This window comes from Podarcis melisellensis (assembly GCF_964234715.1).
Source record: "Podarcis melisellensis genome assembly, chromosome: 1".
NCBI classification, from domain to species: Eukaryota; Metazoa; Chordata; class Lepidosauria; order Squamata; family Lacertidae; genus Podarcis; species Podarcis melisellensis.
The window spans coordinates 70,205,602-70,233,552 of NC_138528.1; the positions used below are offsets into that span (position 1 = coordinate 70,205,602).

Genomic DNA, 27,951 nt, shown 5'->3' on the forward strand with positions numbered 1-27,951 from the left:
CAGAATGGTGATTAATAAATCTGGATGTTCACTTATCCAGCTCTTACTCAACTTCCTTGCCTCTCCCACATCATTTCCTATCAGATCCATTTACCTTTCAGTTCTTGTGTACTAGCTCCTTTAACTGCAGAAAGCCTCACCTCCTTATACCAGATCATCACACATGCACACATAAACATTTCCATGTGCAAGCACTGCTGCCCATGTCCTGCACTAGTCAGAACCATTCTTATTCCCTTCTTCACCCTCAATAAGCTTTACTCTTTCACTGGATAATCTGGCTACAGTAGCAATGCCCTTAAGTAAAATAGGGTGTGTGGCTGATGGGTTGAATATCTGAAACTCAATTCCCAAATAGTTTCTTGGCTGCCTAAAGTCAGCCAACTATGTTTCAGGATAAGGTACATAGGCCTATTGCCTCATCATATTTCAAGATATCTAACCCTCATCGTACTTATGGATATCAAAAACTGATTTGGGCAGAAACCCGCACTGCTGCAGGCTATACCACAAAATAATTGACTGCAACGTGTGTCTTGCATGCCAAGCCAGAAACAAGGCACAGAACCAAGCAGTCAAGGTCAATTATCTGGTTGCGAAGCCCACAAGAAAAGAATAGTATTATGATTAGAGGACTGAACAGAACATTGTGAATTTAGAAAGGCTGGCAAGAGAAGCTGCTTTCTTAAATTGCCAGAAACCCCCGTGTGTGGCAGCAAGCATCCAGCAATTTTGTTTGTGTGTTTATAAGACACTGGCAGAGATAAACCTATTGAGTGACAATTGTTCTAGTGAATGTCTGGCCTGAGACTGAAGATATATCACAGCACTGCATGCTGCTTAAAAGTCCAAGATGGCACATAAGAGATTCATTGATGCATATATTGAATGCATATATATGGTTTCATTCCTGGGACTCAGATGTTAGATCTGCCCACCCTGCAGCCCGAGAAATTCAAAGACAGTGCTGAATACAGCAGAGTCAAAAACATGGTGCTACAAACTAAAAAATACATGAGGAGTACGTCATACTTGCCCCCAACTGCATACCCAGAGACTCAACACTCTGTATCAAGTGCATCCCCCTCTCCCACAAAGCTTAAGCAGATTGCAGCCCTTTTTCACTCCATATGCAAACAGTGGGCATCCTAGATTTGCATGGGGTTATGGGAGAAAAGGCTGCAATGTGGAAAACTTGGGGTGGCGGATAATTGTATATTCTTTACTCATTTTAATGGTGTAGTACAACTATTAAATGAATTTCCAGTGTCATGTTGGTGCTTCTGTTCAGTAACTGACAACCCATATGGCCACTACTGCTTCTGCTCTCATTCCACAGGCAAAAGAGAAAATGATGTGCGTGTACTGAGTCTGGATTCCAGGAAATGTTAATAATGGACCTCCTTCTTTGTAAGGAGAAGATTTAACTTTGCTGCAGTAAGTCCCAGCTTCAGCAGCAGCAAACTACTTGTAAAAGTGGGTAATGGAATAAATTTAAAGGGAAGGGGTTTGTTTTACACTTTTTCCAAGGACATTTTCACACTATTTTGCTTTATCAGCTTTAGGGAGAAGGTCGGGGGTGGGGTTGATACCTGTTTAAAAGCAAAGAAAAAGCCAATAGTTCCCAGCTAATGGATTTGTAGGAATCTTGTGGGTAGGTTACCAGATGGCTGTCAAAGACAGGGAACCACCATAGACTAAAAAGAGTTTAAATATTTGGGTCACGGGTTATGATTAATAAGTGAATCTTAAACAAGAGTCCCAATCTCACAGGAAGTAAAAATATATAGCAACTGCTGGATTTGACACATAAACCTTCCACCTACCCTACAGTAAAGAATTGTCTCATCTCCTGCCTTCGAGATCTCATCAGTTGTTTATATTCTCCAATACGCAGTTTCTTGCCGTCGACAATGCAGGTGCGTTTTGGTCTGGGTTTATATTTGTAATTAGGATACTTCTCTAGGTGGATTTTACTTAGCCGTGCTTGCTCTTCATAGTAAGGTTGTTTCTCTTGGTTTGACATAGATTTCCAGCGGGAGCCTGCACAGAAAAAGATATTAGTGAGCTCTAAGTTTATTTGTCAGATAATTCCACTTAACGCTCATTTCTGCCACAGTTCACCTTTCAGTGCATCAAGCAAGCCACCTCAGTTGACATTAAGAGAGCCTCTCCTCCTACTAGAGGGGAGGAGTTGTGAGTGGGAGCCAGTTCCTGTATTCGGCCCCCTGTGTCAGTTATTAGGTTAATTGGGCTGGCTTGGGGGCGGGGTTTAGTCACATTTGAACGGCCGCTTCCTGAATTCGTCAGATCACCCGCCCACCTCCCTTTAGGTCATATCTATGCTTTTGACCTTGCTATGGACTTTGGTTGGTTGCCCAGGGGGCCTGGTAGGAATTTTTATCCATTTGGAAAATTGACACCAGCCTCTTGGTTTTTCGCCTACCTCGTAGCAAATCATCACAACTTTTCAGGTATTGGCTGTTAGGCATTGGAATAAGTGTGGTGTGTTGGAGGGCAGGTTGTGGCCATCACGTACCCCTCCCCTTGTTGGGTATTCTGTTAAAGGAATCCGGCGGTCATGGATCCTGTCAGCTGCCCTGCTGGTGGATAGGGCCATGACACGACCTCCAGTGACATCAGAGGAAGCTTTCAGTTGTATTTGCATCAACAAGCTCCTCCTACTGGTTGTTAACTCTTGAATGACTCCTTGCCGTGCGGGGTGGAGTCATGTATAGATTGTTTGATCCAATGCTTTAGCCAATACCACTCACATGCTGTAACCAATAAAGTTGTGGCCTTCTTTAGCCCATTAACCTGTGTCTTACTTATCTCTAAGTGGGCGGTGGGTCCTCAACTCACAATTTGAAATCTACTTTTAAAGTGAGTGGTATGCTTAGTTCTGCAGTATTCTTAGTCTTCAGACATTTCCCTAATATTTTATAAAGAGATTTTGCTTGACAAACGTTTGTAAGTGTACTGTTGGAGAACTGACCCCATTCACATTAAGGTTTCACTGTTTTTCAATCAATCCAGGATTCTGTATTTGAAACTATAGTGAGTTCTTCACCTATTATTTGAACAAAAATCATTGATTCATGTATACATTGGTAGTTATTTCATTAAGAAACACTACCTGATTTATTTATTTTTTAAAAAACTGAATTACTAGCATACTCCCAATGGATTCTGTGCCTTTCTCAAACACCATATGGCAAACTGATTTTGAAACAAATGGAACTTTAAACAGCAGTTTGAGATATGATAAGTCTGTGGCTTAAAAAGAAAAAAACTGGCACAAATCCCACTGGATACACTCAAGCTCTTGGGCACCCTGAAAGTGGATCCTTGAATCTCAGTTATATTACTAGAATCGTGTTTCGTCATAACCTTTATACTGATCTTAAAAAAAATAAATAATTAACTTGCTCATGCATAATTTCCCCAGCAAGAATTTAGCTTGTAAATTCATTATAATGAAACCATGACCTGAAATTTAGCAAAACTAGCTTATTCACAAAACTGGAAATGACCCTCTAACCATCTTAGTGTCCTTAATTTTGATGCCCTTTACTATAACTTTAGTTTATTATCAGCTCCTTGACCCTTGCAAATCCTATTAAACATTATAATTATCCAGCCAGATGCAATACATACACTGAGCTGTATTTGAAAGAAAGTGGAAAGTACATTCGCAATGCTCTTCACTACTTTAATTAATATAAACATTCAGCACAAACTGCACTAATAAAAGACAAAAATATATATAACAGTTTACATAGAAAGAAGAAAAGTATTCAGGTCTGTTGTATTGTTTATAGAGAGCTACCTAAACAGTGAAGAAAGAAGGGTGGTTTTGTGTTGGGGGGGATTAAAAAGGAGCTTTCAGATGGTTAAAATGATTACAGCTGTGGTAAACGTGGGTGGAAGCTATTCTTTTACCACGAGCTTTTATACATCAACAAATGGAAAAGTTGTATAAATATTATCCAGAGTCAGCAATACTCTGTTGTCAGTTCTAATATTTCAGGCTTCTTTTTTGTCATTGTCCTGGAAAATGTGCGGAGATATTATATGTAAATTGACTCTCTCTCTCTCTCTCTCTCTCTCTCTCTCTCTCTCTCTCTGTGTGTGTGTGTGTGTGTGTGTGTGTGTGTGTGTGGTAGTGGCAGGGGAAGTCCTGGCAGGTTTTACCCCTCTTTAAAAAACATTCGATTGCTGGCACTTCTGAAATATTTATACTGAATGTTTACATTTTAATGAATACTGTTACTATACTTGTAATGGGGGGGGGGTTGTCAAAGAATACACACAAATAATATAGATTCCATAGAGTTGCCAAGACTGGAACAGTGCAGGTTTTATACAAAACTGAGAGGCTATTCATATAACTTACTAAAATAGTAGACAAATATGAGAGCTTCTATGTAAAACACTGAAAGTTTAAGAACAGAGTTATATTTATTTCTAGATTTTTTTTTACCTCTGAAAGGGGAAAAAAAGCAAGTAAGAGAAATAGCTTTGTTATGTTGCAAGATAATGCACAAAGTATTGCAGGTGAGACCTGATCGTTACTGTTCTCTTTCTGAATTACATTTATAGACAAATATCAGTTTAATTTTTTCCCTCATTCCCATGTATGTTTTTAATTCCTCTTTTGCGGCCTCCAATTCTTTGAAAAACCAACAGTTTTATTATTGGGAGACAAAGCCTGAGCACTGGCTAAATTTTACTTTTCTAGAGAATTAATTAAAATAAACTTGACGTTAACCTTTTTTTGTCAATACACTTTTGTTTATTTATTTTTTTACAATTAGTTCAATGAGTACCCAATGAACATTTAAATTCTATTAAATGTATTGACTACACAGTTTGAACATTTTACTCCCTGCCACGAAGACTTATATTTGCATGAGGTTAGAGATTTTCCCTACATAACAAAGTTACCAACTTTGTCTTGCAGAATTTCCTAATACACCATGAATTCTAATAAAGGCTTGCAATATAATACTGGCATAGTCCATGTATAAACTGAGTTCTTTAACTCGTATCGAAATCCAATGTTTTTTATTTAAATAAATCTCAACTTCATAAATTGCTGTAGTAGTCTTAAGCTTGAGTACCTCTCTGTGCAATCCTATATATATATATCTGCTCAGAACTAAGCTCCATTGAGTTCTATGCACGCTTATTTCCTGTAAGCATGCATAGACTTGCAGCCTTAGTTTTAAATTAATCAGTGTAGTTTTTAATTAATCAGGACAATGAACATAGCAAATCTACGGAAAGGCAAAACATTCTAATAGCAAATGGCATATAGGAGTTATTTGCTGTTCCATATCTAACTACTAGTGTTCCCTCCCATATTTGCAGTGTTCTGGAGTTCAGTAACTTGATTCAATCAACAAATCTAAGAAATTATTCCCTCTCACCATTCATAATCTGCATATAAAATTGCAAAGCAATTACCAGTTTTGATTGTGCTATTATTAATGGTTTTGTACTTACCAAGGATTTTGCTAATATTGGAGTTGTGCATGTCAGGAAAAGCCTGAAGGATTTTTCTGCGTTCATCCTTTGCCCAAACCATGAAAGCGTTCATTGGTCGTTTGATATGTGGCTCACTGCTACTTCGGCCCCGGGCGTCCCTGTAGACTCGAGCTTCAGCCACAGTGGCACCTCCTGTTGGCCAACAATAATACTGCTGTAGTTTAGCTGCAGAGCCATTCATTGCTTTACTTCCTGTAATATCAGAGCAGGAAGAAACAAGATGGATGCAAATATTATTACATTGTCTGGATGGTGGGGCTGCCACCTATGATGCCCTGTCCATTTCAAGTTCTCATTTTCTGCTTTCAGATCTATGACACAAAGCACTTACGAATTCATTTATTTGAGTTCATTCATGCTATTCATTATTCATTCTTGTAGGAGCCAATGAGAAACTTCAAAGACATATTAAATTTTGAGCCTTTAATTTCTATGCCCTAGATCAAGTGTGGGGAACCCTGAGGTCCTTGGACCAAATGTGGCCTGCCAGGCCTCTCTGCCTAGTTCTTAGAACTTTCCCCAGATCACCCCATCACTGGCCATACTTTGTACTCCAGTGTTTTGCCCAGATGGAATGTGTAATTGGATTTTGATAATGCCTCTTGCTCATCTAGATGGACAATAAAATGAAGCATGTGAATGTGTTAAGAACTGGTCTATAATAAATTTGCCTTCGGTGTTCTATCCACTTTTACCTCTTGCCCTGCCCAGTGCATTTCTTCTGGGGGTATGTATACCCCTAAACATTTTATGAATCTAGGTTTGGCCTCATTGAGGGGCAGTATTTCAATGCGAGTAGGAAAATGAGAGTACCCCTAAACATTTTTTTTAGATAAAAAGCACTGGTCCTGCCCACTAGTGGTATGTCGCCCTGGAAAAGTTGCCCAGAAGAGAATGTGGCTCTTGGCAGTGCTTTTCTTCTAGGAAATAAAAGCACTGATTCTTGATCTGAAAAAGATGCCTCACTCCTGCCTCAGATATACCTCTTAACAGGAAAGAAAATAACAAACTGTTAAATGTATGGGAAGTAGGGCAAAGCTATGTTTTAATATGCCCATAATAAAAATGACCAGCTGACCAAAACTTTCCTATCTTATTTTTCCATGTGTAGTTCATCTAAATTAATCTTTGCCCAAATGGTGTTAAAGTCACCCAGGATATTTGAATAACTAAAACTATAGTGCACAGAAGCCTATTTCCTCAAGGCGGACACAATTCTTAATTCAGGTATCCTTCATTGAATAAATGTCTTTGAGGTATTCCAAGTTCAAAGAATTAACACCAGTACTTGTGCTTCAAGCTGTCTGATCAAGTTTATGATACAGCATGAACTCAATTGTTTTCCACTATGGTGGACATCAAGGTCGTATGCTTTTCATCAAGTACCTATCACATGTAGCCAAAGAATTCATGCAGGTTTACATGATAGATACATGTAATAACTGGAGCTATGGCATGCATCCAAGCTCTGAGGCTGGTGATCCTCAATTGAAATATTTGGAATCATTCTTGATATGCTTTTGAAAGATGGCTACATTTGCACAATAAAAAAATGGCATGAATAATTTTTAAATTTGATGTGTGTCAAAACAACAAAGCATATCCCTCACATACAACGGTCTTTCAGATCTCTCCCCTCCAATTCAAATACATATATGACAAATCCTCAATGCCTATGAAATGACAAAGCTTGATGAAATCTAAACTGCTATAAATCAGTAAAGCTCTGTTTACTTCACAGTGGATAGATGATTTACATCAGCTCAAGGTCTGAATCTATATTTTAAATTATGTAGAATTCTAACTCTCCTAAATTGGTGTAAAAAAAAGCCCCTGTCCGTTAAGGTGCACAATAATTATTTTTGTTGTTTTGTGTAGGCAATTCATTTTTATGGATAAATTCTTAAGACAGAGGGTGCATAACTAATACGCTACCTTTTTGCCACTATGCCCACAGTACATTAATTTCATTTAAAATGCACTGACCATACAAGATAAATTGATTTCACTTTATAGGGTGTTGACAGCCATGTTTATTGTGCAGTGAAATGTAGTAGAGCTTCAAGCTGACAATATCCATCAACATAGGGCAATATGCTGACTGCTGGGCCAGATGAAGACATACATTACCCTGGAAGCAAAACACTTATTTAGATGTGACACTGTCTTCTCCTGAGCATCACCAGGGTAATTTATGAAGCCCTCAATATCATTACTTTAGAACTGACACCAGTTCTGCAATTGCACGCAGATAAAAGATGACAGGTCTGCTGTGAATGTCACATGTAAAAGTACTTTAATAGTGGTCTAAGTTTAACTACTCTGCCATGGCTGTTCAGCATTTACTAGCTGTAACTATTACTGCAGCATCTCCATCATAAAACCAAGTAGATTGAAGTGTACTTGGCACCTAATCCAAAATCAATAGGGTCAAACTGGAGTCTTGCTACAAGGTTCAGTAGGTTTTAGACTGAGCTTAGCATAGTTTATTTCAAAATATCGCAGTTCTAATGGGGATTGTCTTCTTACTATGTTTTTTGTTACTTTATGGTTGTGAAGCCACAGAAATGCTGGTGCACTTTTACATTCTTAATTCTGCAATAAGAATGGCTGAATAATTAAAGTATGTACAGCTGATATACCTGTGACCTTCTACACCTGTAGCTGGGTTTCCTTGTAATGGATGTGAGTGTGTGTGCGCGCACATGTAAGGATTTAAGTGGGTCCTTAACTACCAAGCACAAGGGCCTTTGAATTATTGGAAAGTTCAATTAGTACAAAATGCATTTGGCAGGTCACTAATATTGTGAGTTGCTATGAGAGGCACGTGCTTGGAGCACATGATCTTCCTTTGCAAGACTTTAAGGGCAAGGAAGAAATCTAGCAAATTTTCAATTGTAGAAGCAAATCTGCATTGTGAAAGAAAGAAGTTTTCCCCAGTAAATCCAAGATCCTGAAAATTACTTTTAAAAACCTATTTCCTTGCCTATCCAAAATGAATAATAAAAATGCCACCTCTCCACAATTTTTCAGTCTGCAAATGGGCCTATGAAAGGGGGGCAAGGTACCAGTGCTGTAACTTAGAGAGCTTTGCTGGCTGCCTGTTGGCCACTGGTCTCTTTCTGGGCTCAAGTCTAAGTGCTGTGGATTACCTACAAAACTCTAACAGGCTTGGAACCCATGTACTTGAAGAAACGCCATTTACTATAGAAGCCTATCCAAACTTACCAGTCATCCCCTGATGCTTTGCATGCGCTCTCTCTCTTTCTCTTTCTCTTTCTCTTTCTCTTTCTCTCCACCTGAAGTTAGGCTGGTGGTGACTGAGAAGAGGGCTTTTTAAATTGTGCCTCATCTGGAATGCCCATCGCAAGGAAGCTCACCTGGCACAGACTTTTAAGTTGTTTCCGTGCCAGGCAAAGAACCTTTTACATGTTCAGGCATCCCAGCATTTGATTGGTTTTTTTTTCCTGTCTGCTGAAAGTTATGGTTTATTTTAATTGCTGTTTCTACTATTTTTGTGAAGATTTCATATATTCATTGTTATTATTTTAGTGTAGACCAGCTTGGTGGTTTTTAAGAACAAGCAGCACAAATGTATTAATAACAAGAATTGTATTATCTTTATAACACAGAAAAAGATGGGTGGGGAAAGATTCATCATAGAATTGTAGAGTTGAAAGGGACCCTGAAGGCCATCTTGTCCAACCCCATGCAATGCAAAAATCTCAGCTAAGGCATCCATGACAGATGGCCATCCAGCCTCTGCTTAAAAACCCCCAAGGAAGGAGAGTCCACAACCTCCCCAGGGAGATCATTCCACTGTAGAACAGCTCTTACTGTCAGAAAGTTTTTTCTGTATGTTTAGTCGGAATCTCTTTTCTTGTAACTTGAAGCCATTGCTTCAAGTCCTACCCTCCAGAGCAGGAGACAACAAGCTTGTTGCCTCTTCCATGTGAGAGCCTTTAAGAAATTTGAAGATGGCTAATATATCTCCCTCTCAGTCTTCTCTTTTCCAGGCTAAACATACCTAGCTCCTTCAAGTGCTCCTCGTAAGGCATGGATTTGAGATAATCTTGGTTGCCCTCCTCTGCACATGTTCCAGTTTGTCAACATCCTTCTTAAATTGTGGCACCCAAAATTGGACAAGGTATTCCAGGTGTGGTTTGACCAAGGCAGAATAAAGTGGAACTATTAGTTCCCTTGATCTGGACACTATACTTCTGTTAATGCAGCCTAGAATTGTTTTTGTTTAGTCATTTAGTCATGTCCGACTCTTCGTGACCCCATGGACCAGAGCATGCCAGGTACTCCTGTCTTCCACTGCCTCCCACAGCTTGGTCAAACTCATATTCGTAGCTTCAAGAACACTGTCCCACCATCTTATCCTCTGTCGTCCCCTTCTCCTTGTGCCCTCAGTCTTTCCCAACATCAGGGCTGATTTCCTTAAGAATGGATAGGTTTGATCTTCTTGCAGTCCATGGGACTCTCAAGAGTCTCCTCCAGCACCATAATTCAAAAGCATCAATTCATCGGCGATCAGCCTTCTTTATGGTCCAGCTCTCACTTCCATACATCGCTACTGGGAAAACCATAGCTTTAACTATATGGACCTTTGCCGTCAAGGTGATGTCTCTGCTTTTTAAGATGCTGTCTAGGTTTGTCATTGCTTTTCTCCCAAGAAGCAGACGTCTCTTAATTTCATGACTGCAGTCACCATCTGCAGTAATCATGGAGCCCAAGAAAGTAAAATCTCTCACTGCCTCCATTTCTTCCCCTTCTATTTGTCAGGGGGTGATGGGACCAGTGTCCATGATCTTAGTTTTTTTTTATGTTGAGCTTCAAACCATATTTTGCGCTCTCCTCTTTCACCCTCATTAAAAGGCTCTTTAATTCCTCCTCGCTTTCTGCCATCAAGGTTGTGTCTTCTGCATATCTGAGGTTGTTGATATTTCTTCTGGCAATCTTAATTCCAGCTTGGGATTCATCCAGCGCAACCTTTTGCATGATGAATTCTGCATATAAGTTAAATAATCAGGGAGACAGCCTTGTCGTACTCCTTTCCCAATTTTGAACCAATCAGTTGTTCCATATCTAGTTCTAACTGTAGCTTCTTGTCCCACATAGAGATTTCTCAGGAGACAGATGAGGTGATCAGGCACTCCCATTTCTTTAAAAACTTGCCATAGTTTGCTGTGGTAGACACAGTCAAAGGCTTTTGCATAGTCAATGAAGTAGAAGTAGATGTCTTTCTGGGACTCTCTAGCTTTCTCCATAATCCAGCGCATATTTGCAATCTGGTCTCTGGTTCCTCTGCCCCTTCGAAATCCAAATTGCGCTTCTGGGAGTTCTTGGTCCACATACTGCTTAAGCCTGCCTTGTAGAATTTTAAGCATAACCTTGCTAGCGTGTGAAATGAGTGCAATTGTGCGGTAGTTCGAGTCCCTTCTTTGAGATTGGGATGTAGACTGATCTTCTCCAATCCTCTGGCCACTGTTGAGTTTTCCAAATTTGCTGGCATATTGAGTGCAGCACCTTAACAGCATCATCTTTTAAAATTTTAAATAGTTCAGCTGGAATACCATCACTTCCACTGGCCTTAGTCGTAAACAATAAATAAAACACACAAAAAGTACACAACCAAACTGAAAAAATTCCACATAAATCATAGCAACTAAAGGTTTAAAACAGGACCTAAAGGGATATGGAGAACAGCCCTTAAAAGTTGACCAAATTTCACATCTCCCCACCCCACCCCACTCTGCCCAAATTCACTTCTGTTTAATGGCCAGAAATGTTAATTGGGCAAAGTTCCCTCAATCCAGCTTTGGGTCATCCTCTCTTCCCAGGGCAACAAAGCCCACACTGTTCAAGAGTGCCCCCTCACCTGACAGTAAGAGCTGTTCAACAGTGGAATGGACTCCCTAGGAAGCTGGTGGACTTTCCTTCTTTGGAGGGTTTAAAGCAGACGTTGGCTGGTCATCTGTCATGGATGCTTTAGTTGAGATTCCTGCATTGCACAGGGTTGGACTATAGGACCCTCAGAGTACCTTCCAACTCTACAATCCTATGACCCTATGAAGAGGCAACACATGGGGCTGCAGAGGGAGGAGGAAGCCCTGTTGAACTCTATTTGTGGCTCCAATCAAAAGAATTTACTCAATAATGATTTTAATGCAAAATAAAGTGCTGCTAGTATTAAAATTGTTTAAAAATGTTATCTTGGGTCCCTCAATTGTTTATCTAGCCAGCATCTGTCACGACTTGTTCTGTGCTGTAATTCTCTACTGGGCATGGGTGAGAAAGGACAACCAAAAACAGGTGTCACAGAAGCTAAGGGGGGTTGTTTGGCAGTCAATCTTTTGGTGACTACTACTGTCTAGTTTGGATTAAAGAGATCAATGTGGGAAGTGGTACATTCCCTTGTGAGGAAGACTTAATCAATTTATCAGGCACACCCAGATCATCTGATTGGGTGGAAAGAAACTTAAAAAAAGAGAGAGTTTCTTATCAGGTCTTTAAAATAATATTGGCCTAATCTTGTTAAATGCAAGTGAATGAGGTTTCTCTCTCTTTCAGTGTTGTAATAAAAACCTGAAATTATTTTGGAGGGACCAAACCCTGAGGCACATTTGTTAAAGCAAAAAGAGATGACCCCCCTTCCTCCCAAAAAGCATAAAAAAATTAAATCAGTGCTCTTTTGTTAAAAAGCCATTCTTAATTAGAGTCATAAATTATAAACAGACCAAAAAACTCATGAAACTTCTATCTCCATCTGCCTTAAACAAGCCTACACTTGAAGGATTTAAAAATGAAGCCAGTAAAACCTTGAACTTCTCTACTTGATCTCTGAGTGAATATTTTTGCCTCGACCCAAAGGCTGCCACAAAAGAATTTGTATTAAATGAACTTCTGTAAATAAGTAACAGTCACGTAATGTACCTGTGCTAAGCATCTTAGTAGTTTAGGAAGCTGTTCAACATACAGTATTGTGATTTTCAAAAATTGCTTCTGTTTATAACCTTTACTATGCTTGAGATGAAAACTTAAGCAGTTTGCGCTCAGCCTAGTGACCAGGGTAAGTGTGGAGACACACACACACACACACAGACACACACACAAAACATGTGCTTCTTTCAAGCTGAAACCCATACAATAAGAGTGGCTTTGGACTACAAATCATTGCTAAGCCACTTTAACACAAGTCAAATAGTAAAAAACATGTATCTTTATCTGCTTATGGAATTTCATTAGGTTTTGCAATCTTATTATCTTATTTTGATCTGCCAGTTACAACAGACTAGCTAGAAAACAAAACAAAACGATTAGGAGGCAAATGCGAACTAGCTACAGGCGGAAAAACAACAATGGAATGTTGTATATAAGGAGGCAAACATTTAGTATTGGCTGAAGAAACAGGAGGCATTCCAGTACGAACCCAACAGATTTTTATGGGCCTCCCAATGATGCTTAGAGGACCACAGCTGCTGTGTTAAAAAGAAAGAAAAAATTCAAACAGTATGCAGAAAATGCACTCACTGGAGACAAAATAAAAACACTTGTTTGTGTTTAATGACTAACAGGCCATTTGCAAGTGTACTGTTTATAATGTGGTCACCGAAGCGGACTTTGACTTCCGTAATTCAGAATCTGGTTAGGAAGGATTTGAAATCACTGCAGAAGGAGTAAGATTTGCCTATGCAAATGACTTGGAACTCTGCTTCACAGCTCAATAAAACTAAGAACTAGGTTATCTTTTTATTCTGGTTGCACTGAGGTCACAGTGCTTTGGCACAAACGTATTACAATTTAGGTAGATACTAATAACTCACTCCTAAGACCTCCACTTCAAACTCCCATTATTTTAAGTGAAACTTACTTCCAAGTAAGAGTACTTGGGATAAGTTCCTGACACCTTGGTCTGAAACACATCCCCAAAATTCAGTGGCTTCACCAGAACTTACAACTGTGTCACAATGTACCAAGGATCAGACCTAAGGCTTCAAACTATTTACCTCGTATTTGAGACACAGGGCAGGTCCACACAATGTCATGGCATCCGACCCCAAGTTTAATCAACTGCTCAATCCAGTTTCACAAACCAAGTTGGCTCCACTTGATCTGACAGTATTCCTTATGCTCTAAGAATTTCAAACAGCTGCCCTCTATTCATTTGCCTCACTTTCCCATTACCAAAGCCCCTCCCTTACAATCCCATGCTGAGGAAAACCTGAGATTGATCCCCACCCTGAGAACTGCTCACAAGCAAACTTGCAACTTTAATCCAAAACAAAGAAGGAGAGGACCCCAAGCATCTTCTGTCAAAATAAAGTGTGTTTCAGGGAGGGGATGGGTTAAACAATCTTCCATCAAAAGCAAAGGAACAAGTAGACCTTATCAAAATTCCCTTTACCCAAAAGAGTGGAAATATTCAGTGTGGGAAGGAGAAAACCTAAAAGTAAACTGACTTCAAAAAGAGATTTCTCAAACAGCCTCTATTAGTGGAAAGTGAGGAAATTACTTGCTGAATACCCAATTTCTGGGGTGGGGAATCATCCTCCCTAGGTTAAAATAGCCAATTGACATATATGTCTGTGTGTGGCTAATGAAAGCTTGTTTCAATTGAATTGTTAAAACAAAGAACAGAAACCAAGAGGCTCAAGAGGAGGGCTTGAAATCTCCTTGCAGGTAAATCTCCTCTTAGTGCCTGGTAAAAAGGTAAAGGGACCCCTGACCGTTAGGTCCAGTCATGGACGACTCTGGGGTTGCGGCGCTCATCTCGCTTTACTGGACAGAGCCTGGAGAGAGAGAGAGAATTCCCATAGACTACAACCACTCCCTGTTATCAACCCTCAAGTATGCCCTGATGCTGCACCGGGTACCCAGATTGGCCCAGCTGGGTGAGACCAACTCCACCCTGCTCACCCACCCAGGTCTCAGTGGTACTGACCAAATCAGCCCCCCCATCCATAATCAGATCATGGATGAGGGAGGTCTTACTCAGAACCTATCTGGCATTCAGCAGCAGCAGCCATAGCCCCAATGGCTTGCTGATAGGAGAACTGCAATTCCCAAGGTTGAAGGAGGGGCTGGCACATGGTACAGTCACTAACTGCTTCTGTCATGTGCCCCTTTCCCAGTCTGCGCCCCCCCCCCCACTCCATACTTCTCCTTGCCCAGAACCACTGTGATTGGGGTTGTCCCTGCTCTCCCCATGCTCATCTTACAGCCCTTTAAAAAAAGCCAAAGTTTTAAATGCAGAAGTTAAAAAGCAGTTAAAAACAATTAAAACATTTCAAACAATTAGGGCAACAATAACAGCAACATTAGCCCCCTCCACACCAAAACCAAAATCCCTAAATACCCCAACCCAATTGTCAGTCCTGCTGTCTCAGGTTTTGTAGGTGGAGTCATTGAAGGCCTCACCCTCCCAGGCTGGTTGAGAAAAGCCTTCAAGGCAGGGAGCAGGTCTTCCAGAAGTCACAGCTAAGACAGTGTGTATTTATCATATATTATATTTACATATAATAAATATGTTCGTGCTCCAAGTATTAATAAAAGGAATGAAAAATCAGCTCAGAGAGTGGGCTTCTGGCTGCACAAGAGTAAGCTACATGCAGCCCTACTGCCAGATACTATACCATATTTGGTAACAGGATAGCCTTCACCCTAGCCTTTTAAACAAGGTATTATTAAGGTGGGAAACAAACTAAAATCTGTGTGAAGAGCACCTTAGTTTAAACTGGGGAAAAACTATGACTGAGATCCAGAATCCATTTTAATATTTAAGCAAACTGTAAAACATTGCACTTCCTTAGATGCTAAAATATGCAAACTAAATCCAAACACTGGAATATATAATATAGCAGAGGTGAAACTGTGTATTTTTTTCAAAAAATCAGCACTTGGTTGCAATACTGTAAAGCAGCATTATTGCAGAGAAGTCATCTATTTTTCCTATTCCAGACTCCATTCTTTCGTAATATCAACAAGAAGAACTGAAGGGAATTCCCTAAGGTCAACTCCGAGGAAACATAAACCTCTAATTCAATAAACTCTGCTACTGCACTGAAAAAGGCCTTATTATTGCAACATCCATATGGAGTCAATTGGACATTAATGACTAATCAATCCCTCCCCTTTCTATTCTACTTATAGTGTCACAAACCATGTTTAGATTAGACCATTTCCTGCTTAGGATCGCTCAAAATGGCTTTTGTTCTTCCAAAGCTGCTCTGATGAAGGCAGCTTAAACAAACACACGGCCCAAGTGGTGCAGGAGTTATAAACTGCCATATGTGAATGAACAAAGGGGCCATACTAAAGCCTTTTGTGGTATTTGTTAATGTTTTTCATCTGAGCTTAAAAAGACCTAATGACTTTGCGGTGAGCTGATGCATGTGGCTCGTGGCTTTGCAAAATGAAGGAAATTCCAGCCACTTAGATTTCAGCATATATTTTCCACTGTTCTTTGAGCTCAGTTTTGATGGCGAAGTGTTTATTGTTGTCACAAAATTACATTTGTTTTACCCTAGCAAATATGGTTGCCCATTCCCCCCCCCCCCTCAATCTTGAGAATAGGTTCTTTCACAATGAGAAACATTACACCTACAGAATTATCTTGCTCTTGACCATTTGGAAAGCAGAAGTCAAAAGCAATTGACTTTCCTCTGTAACAAAGAAAAATTAAAGCATGTTAAACATCTGTCACATCCTCCAGCTTTTATTAGTGACGGATGATGACATATATATATCTGAAACTATTTTGAATGGGCTATTTTTAGTTCCCCAAAGCCAGCTAGACATGTTAAATTTCATAAAACCCCAAGGAATCTTGAATGGGCTATCAGTACCCATTTGTCATTATTAAGTGTAGATTTGTTTGAATTAAATTAATAGTAAAAAGTAACCGTCATTCAAAACAATGGTATAAAACATTGTTGTAAATAAGGCAAGGTTTGTTGCAAGTATAGGCAGTGGGGTGCTTTTACATGCCTACATTATCATAAATTACTCTGAAATATTTTGAGCTGCACTCCTCACTTTTTTTTTCAGGGGCAAATTTGATGTACCTTGCAAATACCATGGAGTGTATCGAAATCTGCTCCTCTGCTAATAAAATAGACTTCCATTTGAGCAACAGAACTTTCCACACATTCTTAAAATCTGCTTCAGATTTTAAGAGAATTTGTGGACGCAACAGCACAGATTTATTTTTGGAGTGGGCAAGGGGTAGGAGGAAGAAAGTAAAGTTCCATTGTGTGATCAGAATTCCACTTGTGTAGCACTGGATACAACCCAAAGGCCTCATTCTCATGGTGACTACCCCAAATGTAATAACATTTCTCACATTGTCTTCTGTTTGCAAATACAATATGTAAAGATTTCCATGTGCAAGTTGATGTCACCTGTAAAAAACCTGCAAAGCCGTTCTCCAGCCAAGTAACATATACAAAAATGCATATACTAGGGTAAAGTGTGCATAAATATGCATGCATTAGGGAAAATAACATACTAAAATGTGTGTTAAAGAAATTTCCATGTTTCCTGTAAGATCCTATCTTTTCCCCCACCCCAACCTATCATTGGAAACTCTGATTATACAGGATTTCTAATCACAGGGAGATCCTGTGCATGTATGCCAAGCTGCCTTTTATGGGTACACTGACATTCTGTGTTAAATTTTGCCCATATGAAAATAATTCCCATGTTGGGAAAAGCACACACATGCTCATGTATGAAGTGATTAGTTGCACTGTGAATATTTATTGATGCCAGTGATACTGGCAAATGTATATATTCTTGCCAATACATTGAAATATAGTGTTGCATAGCCTGTGGAAAAGTACTTTCTATAGAGCTGGCTGCAGACTGCAGCCTCAGGGCTGGATAAATCATAATACTAAGTATGCTATAACAGAGGGCCTCTATGGTGTTATTATCTGCAAATACCTGATACTGAAAAGTTCTGCTTATCCTGCACTGTACTCCTTTAAGATTATATCTGAAAATGGGAATTTCATCACATGGTGGCATGTGTTTTTGAATACCAAAGTCAGTATCCTGACTGGTGAAAGGAATGCAACTGCTATGCTTTCCAAAGTGTAGCATATTTTAAGTGTGGTGTTAAGTAGGAAGAAGCAGTTTTGAGTTGTTTACATATGTGAGGCCTAAATACTTTAAAATGTGGTTTCTTCTTTAACAAATGTTTAGCTGTTCAGTTATCAAAAGACAGGTAAAGAGTGCATGGAGAACAAAGCAGACAGGGCCTGGTATTTCAGCATTCCTTCTGGAAACATTTCCTTGTCTTCAGTTGGCTTTTTCTGTTTCGTGGTATACCCCCTTTCCACTCTCAACTGTCATAGCAACTCTCCCAAATATTTATATGCGACAGATACTGGCTACAGGAGTCATTTCCCTCCCTGCATTTTATGAAAAACTGTCACAAAAGCAGACGATGCTTTGTCATGCATGTACTTCCCGCTGTTTACACCTCAGCGTAGTAGGGTGTTAAACAAGTTACCTCACAGTTTTGGATTCTGTTGGCAGGCTGCCATGATTGATCGGCTTGCACAGGACACAGTGTCTGTTTCACTCTTTTTATTTCTCTCCTTCCCCTGACAGGTAAAAAACTGACCTTTTTTCTTTGTCTTTCAAGGGGAATTGTTTTTGCAAGTGGAATTTTGCTACCACTTGAGTTATGTGGCACTCCTTGTTCTGAGAGCCAGTTCAACTGTTACATGGAAGCTGAACAAGAAGAGCTAGTAACTTCCTCTTTCCTTATTTATGTCTAACTTATTAGGAGCCAGTGATAAGCATTGTGGGCATCTGGGCATATACAGTTACCATCTGAAAAGAGGCTTATCTGTTCCCCTTTTGAAAAGTTTGACGCTTGTTATAATGCATGCGACTTTTTCCTGTCAAGTGCTTCTGAAAGCCCCAAGGGAGTCACCCTGAAGTGATGGGGAGTCAGCAGGTGGTAGCTATGACTCAAAAGCATAGCCTTGCAAGTAGTCCAGAAAAGCTACAAGCCCACAGCATTTTTACAAGTCTACCTGACAATATAGATGTGAATTTAAAAGTCATTTCTTTGGTAGGAGATAATCTTAGTTTTTAGACCTTCTAAACCTTAAAAAGAACGGCACCATCTGTTCTGATATCATTGGGAGGGGGAGAAAAGAACGCTCAAGAACAATTAATTTCCCCCACCTTGATGTTAGGTGTTATGCCTGAACAGGGAATGTGAACATTAACAGGGGATGTGAGGCTGTGCACAACCCCCCAACATCCCTGTGTGCAGGCTGTGCCTGCTCCACCCACAAACATTTTTTCATTGAGTGGGAGGTTTTGAAGTTCCTGAGTACATTTCATTCAGCATGCTAAGAAGTCTCCACACAGTCAGGAATTCTGATAAGAAAGGTGTCTTGGTTGCAGGGAGGCTTTTAACTTAGGAACCTCTTCAGAACTTCCCAGGCAATGAAGAAAGGAGCCACCACACATGATCCTGGTCACCTTCCATAGGTTGAAAACTTTTAGCACTTCAGAAGGAAACCTCAGGCCTCCTCAGGTCATACACTGTACTTGATCTTTTTCCACAGTTTCAAGAATATGAATTTTTACCTTAAAATGTTTAACAAGTGGCCAAGTTGTGCTTATTATTCTCCATCTCTCCCTCCCTCCCTCCCTCCCTCCCTCCCTCCCTCCCTCCCTCCCTCCCCCTCTCTCTCTCTCTCTCTCTCTCTCTCTCTCTCTCTCTCTCTCTCTCTCTCTATATATATATATATATATATTCAGCTTCACAATGGCCTTTCTTTCTAATGGTTGTTTGCTGCTGCTGCCTCCTCTGCACTTGCACTGCCATGGCTGTCTCCTCCATGCTCAGCCACCTCCTTAGCCAGTGCACTTGGAGGTGACGGAGGCAGGCATGCGTAGGGGGCATAGGAGGAAGCTGAGTGTGGAGGTAGCGGCTGTGGTGCATGTGCCCTATGTCGCCTCATGGATGGGCCAGCCCTGCATATCCTTCAAAATATGCCAACTGTTGCTTCCTCCATGGCCTACTTTTCATGAAAAGAAAACATAAAAAGATAAGTTTTGGATGCAAACTGAAGAAGAAACTAACAGGTACTAGTTTTACCCTGAAAGTAAATTATGGCTGTCCTTCTAAAAATAGCAAAATGAACTTGACAGTGCTCAGCTCAAATCAATGCCAACACATTTTTAAAACTAGACCTTCTACCAATACTGATGAGCCTCAAAATTACTTTAAGCGATTTTGGCTTTCATGTATTTCTGCAATAGGAAATATATTACTAAATATGTAAACATGCAGATGTTAGAGAGCTTTTTCTTATAACTGAGTGGGGGTAGTATCTTTCCTTTCCTTTTTTTGAATATCATAAATTTACTCACATCTACAGGAAACTGCTGCCTTTCCTTCGGGTTCCACAAAAGGTTGATGATTTTTTCCCGATATATAAATTAAGTTAAATGTAATAACTAGAACGGTTAATCAGGAATTGGCTTATAAAGGCACAGTTCATTTGTTAAATTGACAATCCCCTTTTTAAATTTTACCTAAAGTATTAATAAAATTATTCATTATAGATAACAAAGTGAGCATGCCTACAGTAGGGTTGTTTTGGACATATGAATTGCATATTTTAAAGGTATCTGCTGTTTAAAGCAACCTTTTTTCTTACATTCTGAATCTACACCTGAAGTAATAGGACTTCACCTGCAGAGTGAAGGCAGTGCTTCTGTGACATTAGCTTTTAGTCTAATCCCCACTCCCATCTCATTTGTTCCACAAGGAAAGCACAGTTTTTATGTATGGTTAGAATTTGAGAAATAACCTGCTGATGCTAAATGTTTGAAGGGGGGAATCTCACCAATAGAACATAATGCATTTGCAAGGAAGTTCTTCCAGGTAAGGACCACATTACCTGAGAGTTCCATGATTAATTCTTTCTTAAGAAGCAGATTTCCCCCATGAATTCCAAAAATTATCCAGTCCCAATTATCATAAAAGAAAAAGTGTGCACGTAAGTCTTCCCCTCCCCCATAGCAGTTTGGGGAGGAACCAGAAGCAGAGCATAGACACATAGATAACGGGTTGTATCCAATCCAAATCTCCCCCTTTCCCTGCTCACTATACCCCTATACAAAAATTTTGCAGGTAGAATCATTATATAGATAGAAAAATGGGCAAAAGTAGGTGTTATGTGCAAATTCTCATTCTCTCTCTCTCTCTCTCTCTCTCTCTCTCTCTCTCTCTCTCTCTCGCTCTCTCTCTCTCTCTCACACACACACATATTTAAAGGCAGCCAACTAACTAGTCCTGAAAATTCAGACTAGTTCAGATCTTTAAGAAAATGTCCACATTTTAAAAATTAAAGCTCAATTGCCATTTCCCCTTTCTTTTACACAGTTTATATTAGGAAGGACAATTGCAGGATATGATACACACATCAAGTTTGAATGTAGCTGTAAAAAAATTCTTAATAGAACATAACATAATTTCACCCCAGTAGATGTTAATAATACTAATTTTTGGAGCTTCTTTTACAGCCTTTTAGGCAAAAGAGTACAGGATAATAATTATAAGAGCTCCAAACAACATTTTCTCATGTTAGGTCACCTCTAAACCATATGTATAAGAACATTTAAGTTTAATTTGCTTTAATGGACATGGCATATATTGACCAATGACTACACTTTTAAATCTGCTGCAAATGTGTATGAAGCCATCCAGACTTAGAGTCACATTAGAGCCAAATAAATGGCTTTACATTACTTATAATCATGTAATTTTTCTCTATAAAAGAAATACTTAAAAGCCAAATTCCGGTCAAAAGCACTGCTGGCATACTGAAAATGAAACAAAAATACAACCTCGAGCTATTAGATTTTTTATGATCCATGGAGCTCTGTCCTAAGAGCATTCCTTCAGGACCCACCACAGTATATGATTTCGAAGATCACAAGGATTTGTTTTAAACCAGTCTTCCCCAATTTGGTGCCTTCCAGGTGCTTTGGACTATAGCTTCCATCATTTCTGACCATTGGCCATGATGGTTAGGGCTGATGGGAGTAGGAGCCCAACAATATTTGGAGGACACCAAATTGAGGTAGGCTATTTTGAACACTTCTTCCTGACGGAGCTAGCTAAACTAAGTGGAACTATTTGAAAGGCTGACCTGTCACTACAATCATCTAAATAACATAATGTGTTATGCAAATATAGAAAGTGAAAGGATGTGAGAGGGAAATGAGTTAATTTAGGGAAGCCCTGAGGTAACTTCGTGCCAGAAAAGCAAGTACAAATATGTTTTATTCTCTTCATTTCATATTATGCAAATAATGTACAAGCCTATCCGAAGATTATAAAGTTATTATTCTATCCCAAAAGGAATATGTGAGGTGGGACTATATTGCCATGCTGTTTGTTTGTTTGATTAATTTCTTTTCTTTTATTACAGTTTTATTTTGTATTTAAAAAATCAAATGAAATAAAAAGTTTAAACAATTAATATTGGAAATAATATGCATACAAGGAGAAAAAGCTAACCTGAAATATGACCAATTAGCAACGTAATTTCCAACAGAGCTGTCAACCTATTAAAGGCTTTTAGTTGATTAATGGCATTGTTTTTAACTGATCAATCCAAGTAACTAATTAAAATAAACATTACAGTGTGCAGTCCTTGACCATTGAAATCAATGGGAATTCTTCCATAGGCTTAAACAGAATCATAACTACAACCCTTCAGATCTCAGTGCAAGTATGTTTTCGCAAAGATAGCATGTTCCTTGAACTAATTGGCACAACTACCAGCACTCCACATCCTTTTATACTGGGCATCTCCAATTAAAATTTCACTAATTAATTCAGCAATTGATCAATTAATTGGATAATCCACTTCCTTGCTCTTTTCTTCATTATCGTAATGATAACATATGCTTAAAAGTTCTGCAGGGTCTCTTAAGATGACCAGGGGCCATACTTGCTGATTACTGAATATTGCCTATGAATATGTGAGGAAGTGATCATCTGTAGTCTCTGACTGAATTCAGCATCACTGCCTCCACTTTTCTACAGCTGTTTGGATCTGGGGCAGCATAGGATAGTAATGCTGGGATTAATCATATGTCTGAAGGTGACAGGAGAACATTTCTGCATTACCTGAGCCAACCCATATGCACATTTCACTGCTCATATGAGGTTTACCCAATATATCCAGCAAAACATTAAGAATGTGGCCAGTCAGCTTCCATGAGTGTAGGTTGCTCCAAAACCAGAGGTCCCTACTCAAGGAATCTGATATATGATCTGTGGGCCACCATATAAACATTACACTATTTGTGTGAACACTTAAATGCACATGCCACCCATCTGAGGTGACATACAAACTCATTCAAGAGAGCTTTCTGAGAAGAGTTGAACCAGAGTGTAAATAATGTAAATAATGAGAGCAGAGAATGCATATTGTATGGAACCATTTTACAACTAGAACTTATACTTGCACATGTCACTAGAATCCATGCAAAATGCCTCAAAGCTGTGCATGGGAATTTAGCTGCACAATGCCCATTTAAGACATCCAACTTTAAGGAGCTCAAGGAAAGCAATGCTCAGTGGCTCAATAGATTTGTTACAGCAACTCACCCTCTGCATCTTCTGGCCTTGTAAGATCAATGACTCCTGGGCCTAGTTTTCCATCTTCACTGGGCTTCCCTGATAGCTGTGGGCCTAAATTCTCATAGCGTGTTCTTTCCTGCCGAAGAGAAAGGAACATTAAGATTTCCAGTCTGTTCATATCTGAATATCCTGAGTGTATTCATTTTCTATTATACTTCCCTGCCCCTCTGGCTACCACCTGCACTTCCCCTGCCCTAATATGTCAGTCCTTTCTTGATTTCCACTTCCACATCTTCTTGTCCATCTAACAGAGGTTGCAAGTCATATTGGTAGGTAAATCTTTGTTCCTTACATTGCCCAATCCCACAGTTGGTACCTAAGCATGAGCTAGTACTAGTAACAGATACAGGCTATACTTTTTTTTTTAGAAAGAACACAGATATTGTTTAACTGCAGGTATCAGTTTAGAATTTAGTGTCCAAAATCTAGTTTTCAAATATGCAATACCCCTCCAGTACTGATTAAATGTATGATGAATTAATATTCAAGCCAGTTCCTAAGTTATCTTAGCACCATGGTTGACTCTTCTGCGGTGCTTGCTTCCTGTGCTGCTAAATTTAAAGTAATGAGGAGCCCATGTTGAAGGTGTCTACAAGATTATTATTTACCATAGCAACAGGGAAAGGGTGATGCCAGTGTGGAAAGTTATCCTATCCTACATTCCTCTCATATAAGGGCAAAGATATGTGGACGTAGCAGCACCACCACTTTGGTAATGTACCAACTGGCTTTTGGAAGTTAGCTTATTAACACCTTTGACTCACTAAATCTCTTAATAACAGAAAACCCACAACCACTATGTATTTTGCTACACAATGAAACAAATAATTGTGTCAAAAATTAAATTGATTATTGCTAGGCAATAGCTTTAATAATAATAATAATAATAATAATAATAATAATAATAATAGTAATAGTAATAATAATAATAATAAATTATTTATATCTCGCCCAAAGCCGGGCTCAGGGAGGCTAACAACAATAAACAACCCATTACAGTTCAGGTAAGTATAAAGTAGGGTAGGTAGCATTACTGTGGTGTAGAAATGAGGGATTGCGGCAGAAGCTCTAGAAATTACTAAGAACACAAGAAGGAGATCCTGCTGGACAAGGTCAATGGTCCATCTAGTCCACTATCCTGTTCCCACAGTGGGCAATGCCCAAGAACAATGCACAGTCCTATATTTCTTAAATGACCTTGGGAGAAAGATGTTGGCATTTGGAAAAAAAACGCTAAAATTCAAAACTTAAAAAGCACTTTCTACTAAAACTCGCTAGTTTAATGGAAAAATCACCACCAGCACAACCACCACTCCTCTCATCGAGATATGCGTTTGCATTGGAACCCTTGAGAAAACACAAGTCTGAATTTTATGCAAGAGGCTTTCAAAGACAAGTATTTCAAAGAAGGAATACTAGATGACAGAAATGGTACTATTATTTTGTCTAGAAATTTGAACTGAAACTCAATGGGAATTTTAAAAGAGAGAGCAAGAAAAAGAAAGGGCTGTGTTTGTTCCCAGAATAAACAACATTTCTGTGTGCTGTAAACTTCTGCTGTAAAACTAGATCAAGAGACAATTTATGTCCTCAAAATATGAGAGGACAAGAGCCTTGAAACAATATGGCAGCACATATCTTCTGACAGTGGTAGCCTCAGTGGTACTCTGTCTGCAGCAACGTGCTAAATAGTTATCATTAATGTATTGTTCTCGTGGAAAAAAACCAATGTGTTCTCTCTCTTGTCTTGTTGATACTTCTTAAGACTGAACTTGGCATTGTGTTGAGAATGAACAAAACACTGTTGTTCATTATTATGAAACTATTAAATGTCATGTCATCTTGAATTTACAGACATGAAATGCCAGCTTTCAGTTTTGTGAACAGTTTTCTGTACGTTATACTTGATGCATTATGCAGAAGAAGATTGCTGATTGCTGTTCACTCTATTGTTCAATGACCTAGTTCTGTACTGAGCATTTTACACATTAGAAGGAAAACAGTACCAAGTTTATTCCCTAAAGAATTGCTAAGGAACCTGGTATTGGTCTTAACAAGCAAAGTGGCTCTCACTTGTTTGCTCAAATCTCTCTGCGTTGGTTAGAATAATAGAACTGTAGCACTGAAATGGGACTTGAGGGTCATCTAGTCTAACCCCCTGCAACCCCCTCTTTTTGCCTAGTGCGAGGCTTAAATCCACTACCCTGAGATTAAGAATCTCATGCTCTACTGACTGAGCTATCCCAGGAGGGATTTGCTGTTCTAGTCAGATCGTTTTCAGGAAACAATTGCTTACTAATTAGTTCTCGGTAACCAAGAAGATGTTTAGATTCTTAAAATATTGTTTAGCTAATATTTGGAGTATTAAGGAAAGATGCCAGGCACTGTGTAAAAATGCAGACTAAGCTTCTTTTCCAGGCCAGGTCATCATGTGGGGAGAAGTTGTTAAGGTGCTGATATCTAGTTATCAATACATCAAAGCAAGGTTTTCGAGTCTGGGCAAATGGAAGTTGCCAGGGTGGCAGTGGGCAATGATGTTAAAGGGGGGGGGGGTATCTTGCAAGGAGTTTCTGGGAAGAAGAAGCAGGAAGTGGGTAGAATGCCATACAGGGCTGAAGAAGAAGCCATTGCCACAGGAACAGACAGCATGGCTGATTCATCTACTTGTAGATTTGTGCTGGCTGCTTCGGAGGGCAACAAAGGACTCTCTTGTGATGCTAGTGTTGGGAACTCTATCTAGATGCAGGTTGTGAATATGTATAAATAAACCATATTTCCTAAGACACTACAGCCTCTCTTCTGTGCCTTAATTTTCCAACGAAAACACAAACCCTGGTTTACCAAGAATCTTGCACCGCTGGGCAGACATTGGGGTGACGTGCAGTAATATTAAAATGTTTAAATAATAACAGGCGGGCCAGGGGGTGGGAACCAACATTATACTAAATTGAAGTACAGGTGTTTACTGCATCACTCTGCTTGCATAACCTTAACATTCAACCATTTTCAATGTTTCTTGAAGTCTCCCATTTGCTGAAAAACTATATTGTCATTATTAATTTCCCACTATAAGGTGTATTGAACGGGACGCGGGTGGTGCTATGGGTAAAACCTCAGCACCTAAGACTTGCCGATCGCATGGTCGGCGGTTCGAATCCCCGCAGTGGGGTGCGCTCCCGCCGTTCGGTCCCAGCGCCTGCCAACCTAGCAGTTCGAAAGCACCTCCGAGTGCAAGTAGTTAAATAGGGACCGCTTACCAGTGGGAAGGTAAACGGCATTCCGTGTGCTGCGCTGGCTTGCCAGATGCAGCTTGTCACACTGGCCACGTGACCTGGAAGTGTCTGCGGACAGCGCTGGCTCCCGGCTTATAGAGTGAGATGAGCGCACAACCCTAGAGTCTGGCAAGACTGGCCCATACGGGCAGGGGTACCTTTACCTTTTTATAAGGTGTATTGAGATAATGCTGTTGTGATATGCAAAAATACTGAAACAAAGAGCACTGAGAAGAAACATAACTATTGGTTACAGGTAGGCAGGCACAACATTCAGTTGAATAATGCTATAAGGTCCAATAGTGATACCTCACTATCAGAACGGATCTTGCTTTGCTGGTGCAAAGGAATGATTCTACCCCCTGTCCCCCGGGGACCCACATTTAAAATAGAAGAGTTGGATTAGACCTTTCTTTAAGTTCCTGCAGTTGGGAAGTAATTGGCATTTTGTACACTGTTTCTCTTTTCTTTCTTTTTTCTAATATTTGCATTTAAAATATTTCTATAAGGAGTGTTAATGTGACACCTGCAATTTTCATGGCAAAAACCTAAGTGTGTGCTTTGGGGGGGGGGGAGGGAAAATAGCACTCCACTTAAAAAAAAAATCAACAGAACCTTCTATGTATCAATATGCACATTTGAAGTATCCTTCTAGTCATTCATTCCCTTTGATTTTCTCCAGAAAATATTCTGTGTTATAAAGAAAGTTTCTGAAAGAATATCAATATTTTGACACTGAAAGAGAAAAGGGAAAATTACATGATAAGGCTCAGGAACTGGGAGGAAGAGAAGCGTACATGGTAATAATACCTAAAAGAATTGAGGTGAATCTATGATTCTGTAATAAACTTCAATGTCTCATTCTTTTGAAATATATTGACTGCTACAATTCTGTATGTATGGTTTCATTTTTCCACTTAAAAGTATACCTCATAGCAATAGTAACTAATTTTCAGAAAAGCTGTAAATAAAAAAAAAGCTATTACAGCATAATTGGTAAATACAAACCTAAGTGTATTTCTGAAGACAAGAACAATTTAGACTGGACTCCTATGTATATTTACCTGAGAGAAAGCCCAGTTGAACATAGGGAATTATTTCCAAGTAAACATAGGGATCACAGTCAGGTAAATAAATACATCTGTAATTGAACTAAACTAAGCAAATTATAAAGGAGTACAAATTGCAAATTCATTAATAGGAAATGGTCTGTATAATTTAGAATACGTTCAGTTGTGTACGCTGTTCTCATGCACCTACCCAAATTCTATTTAAATTCCTATTTATAAGCATGCATGTCCATATTCATTTAATGATATTCATGTCTGAAAATAGCACATACTTGTGAAAATTTACACACACACACAAATTACTTACTTAAAAAAAACCACACACCTGTCTTACACATCATAGAGATAGCTTATTTATCCTCAG

The 27,951-nt window shown here is 39.4% G+C and overlaps 1 protein-coding gene and 1 long non-coding RNA gene across 15 annotated transcripts in view; one reads left to right on the forward strand and one right to left on the reverse strand.

Moving 5' to 3' along the window:
- LOC309378177 overlaps positions 1-27,951 on the forward strand; it is a 116,166-nt gene that overhangs the window by 51,333 nt on the left and 36,882 nt on the right. The window lies entirely within an intron of this gene.
- Positions 1-27,951, reverse strand: part of SOX6 (SRY-box transcription factor 6) — a 451,295-nt gene that overhangs the window by 11,104 nt on the left and 412,240 nt on the right. For 12 of the 13 annotated variants that reach the window (XM_081925936.1, XM_081925935.1, XM_081925934.1 and 9 more), the window contains 3 exons: positions 23,213-23,321; positions 5,509-5,742; positions 1,827-2,043 (listed from right to left, as the gene is read on the reverse strand). In XM_081925936.1, the coding sequence (XP_081782062.1) occupies positions 1,827-2,043; positions 5,509-5,742; positions 23,213-23,321 (560 nt within the window). The remainder of the gene's footprint in view (positions 1-1,826; positions 2,044-5,508; positions 5,743-23,212; positions 23,322-27,951) is intronic. The other variant, XM_081925928.1, reaches the window with a different exon arrangement.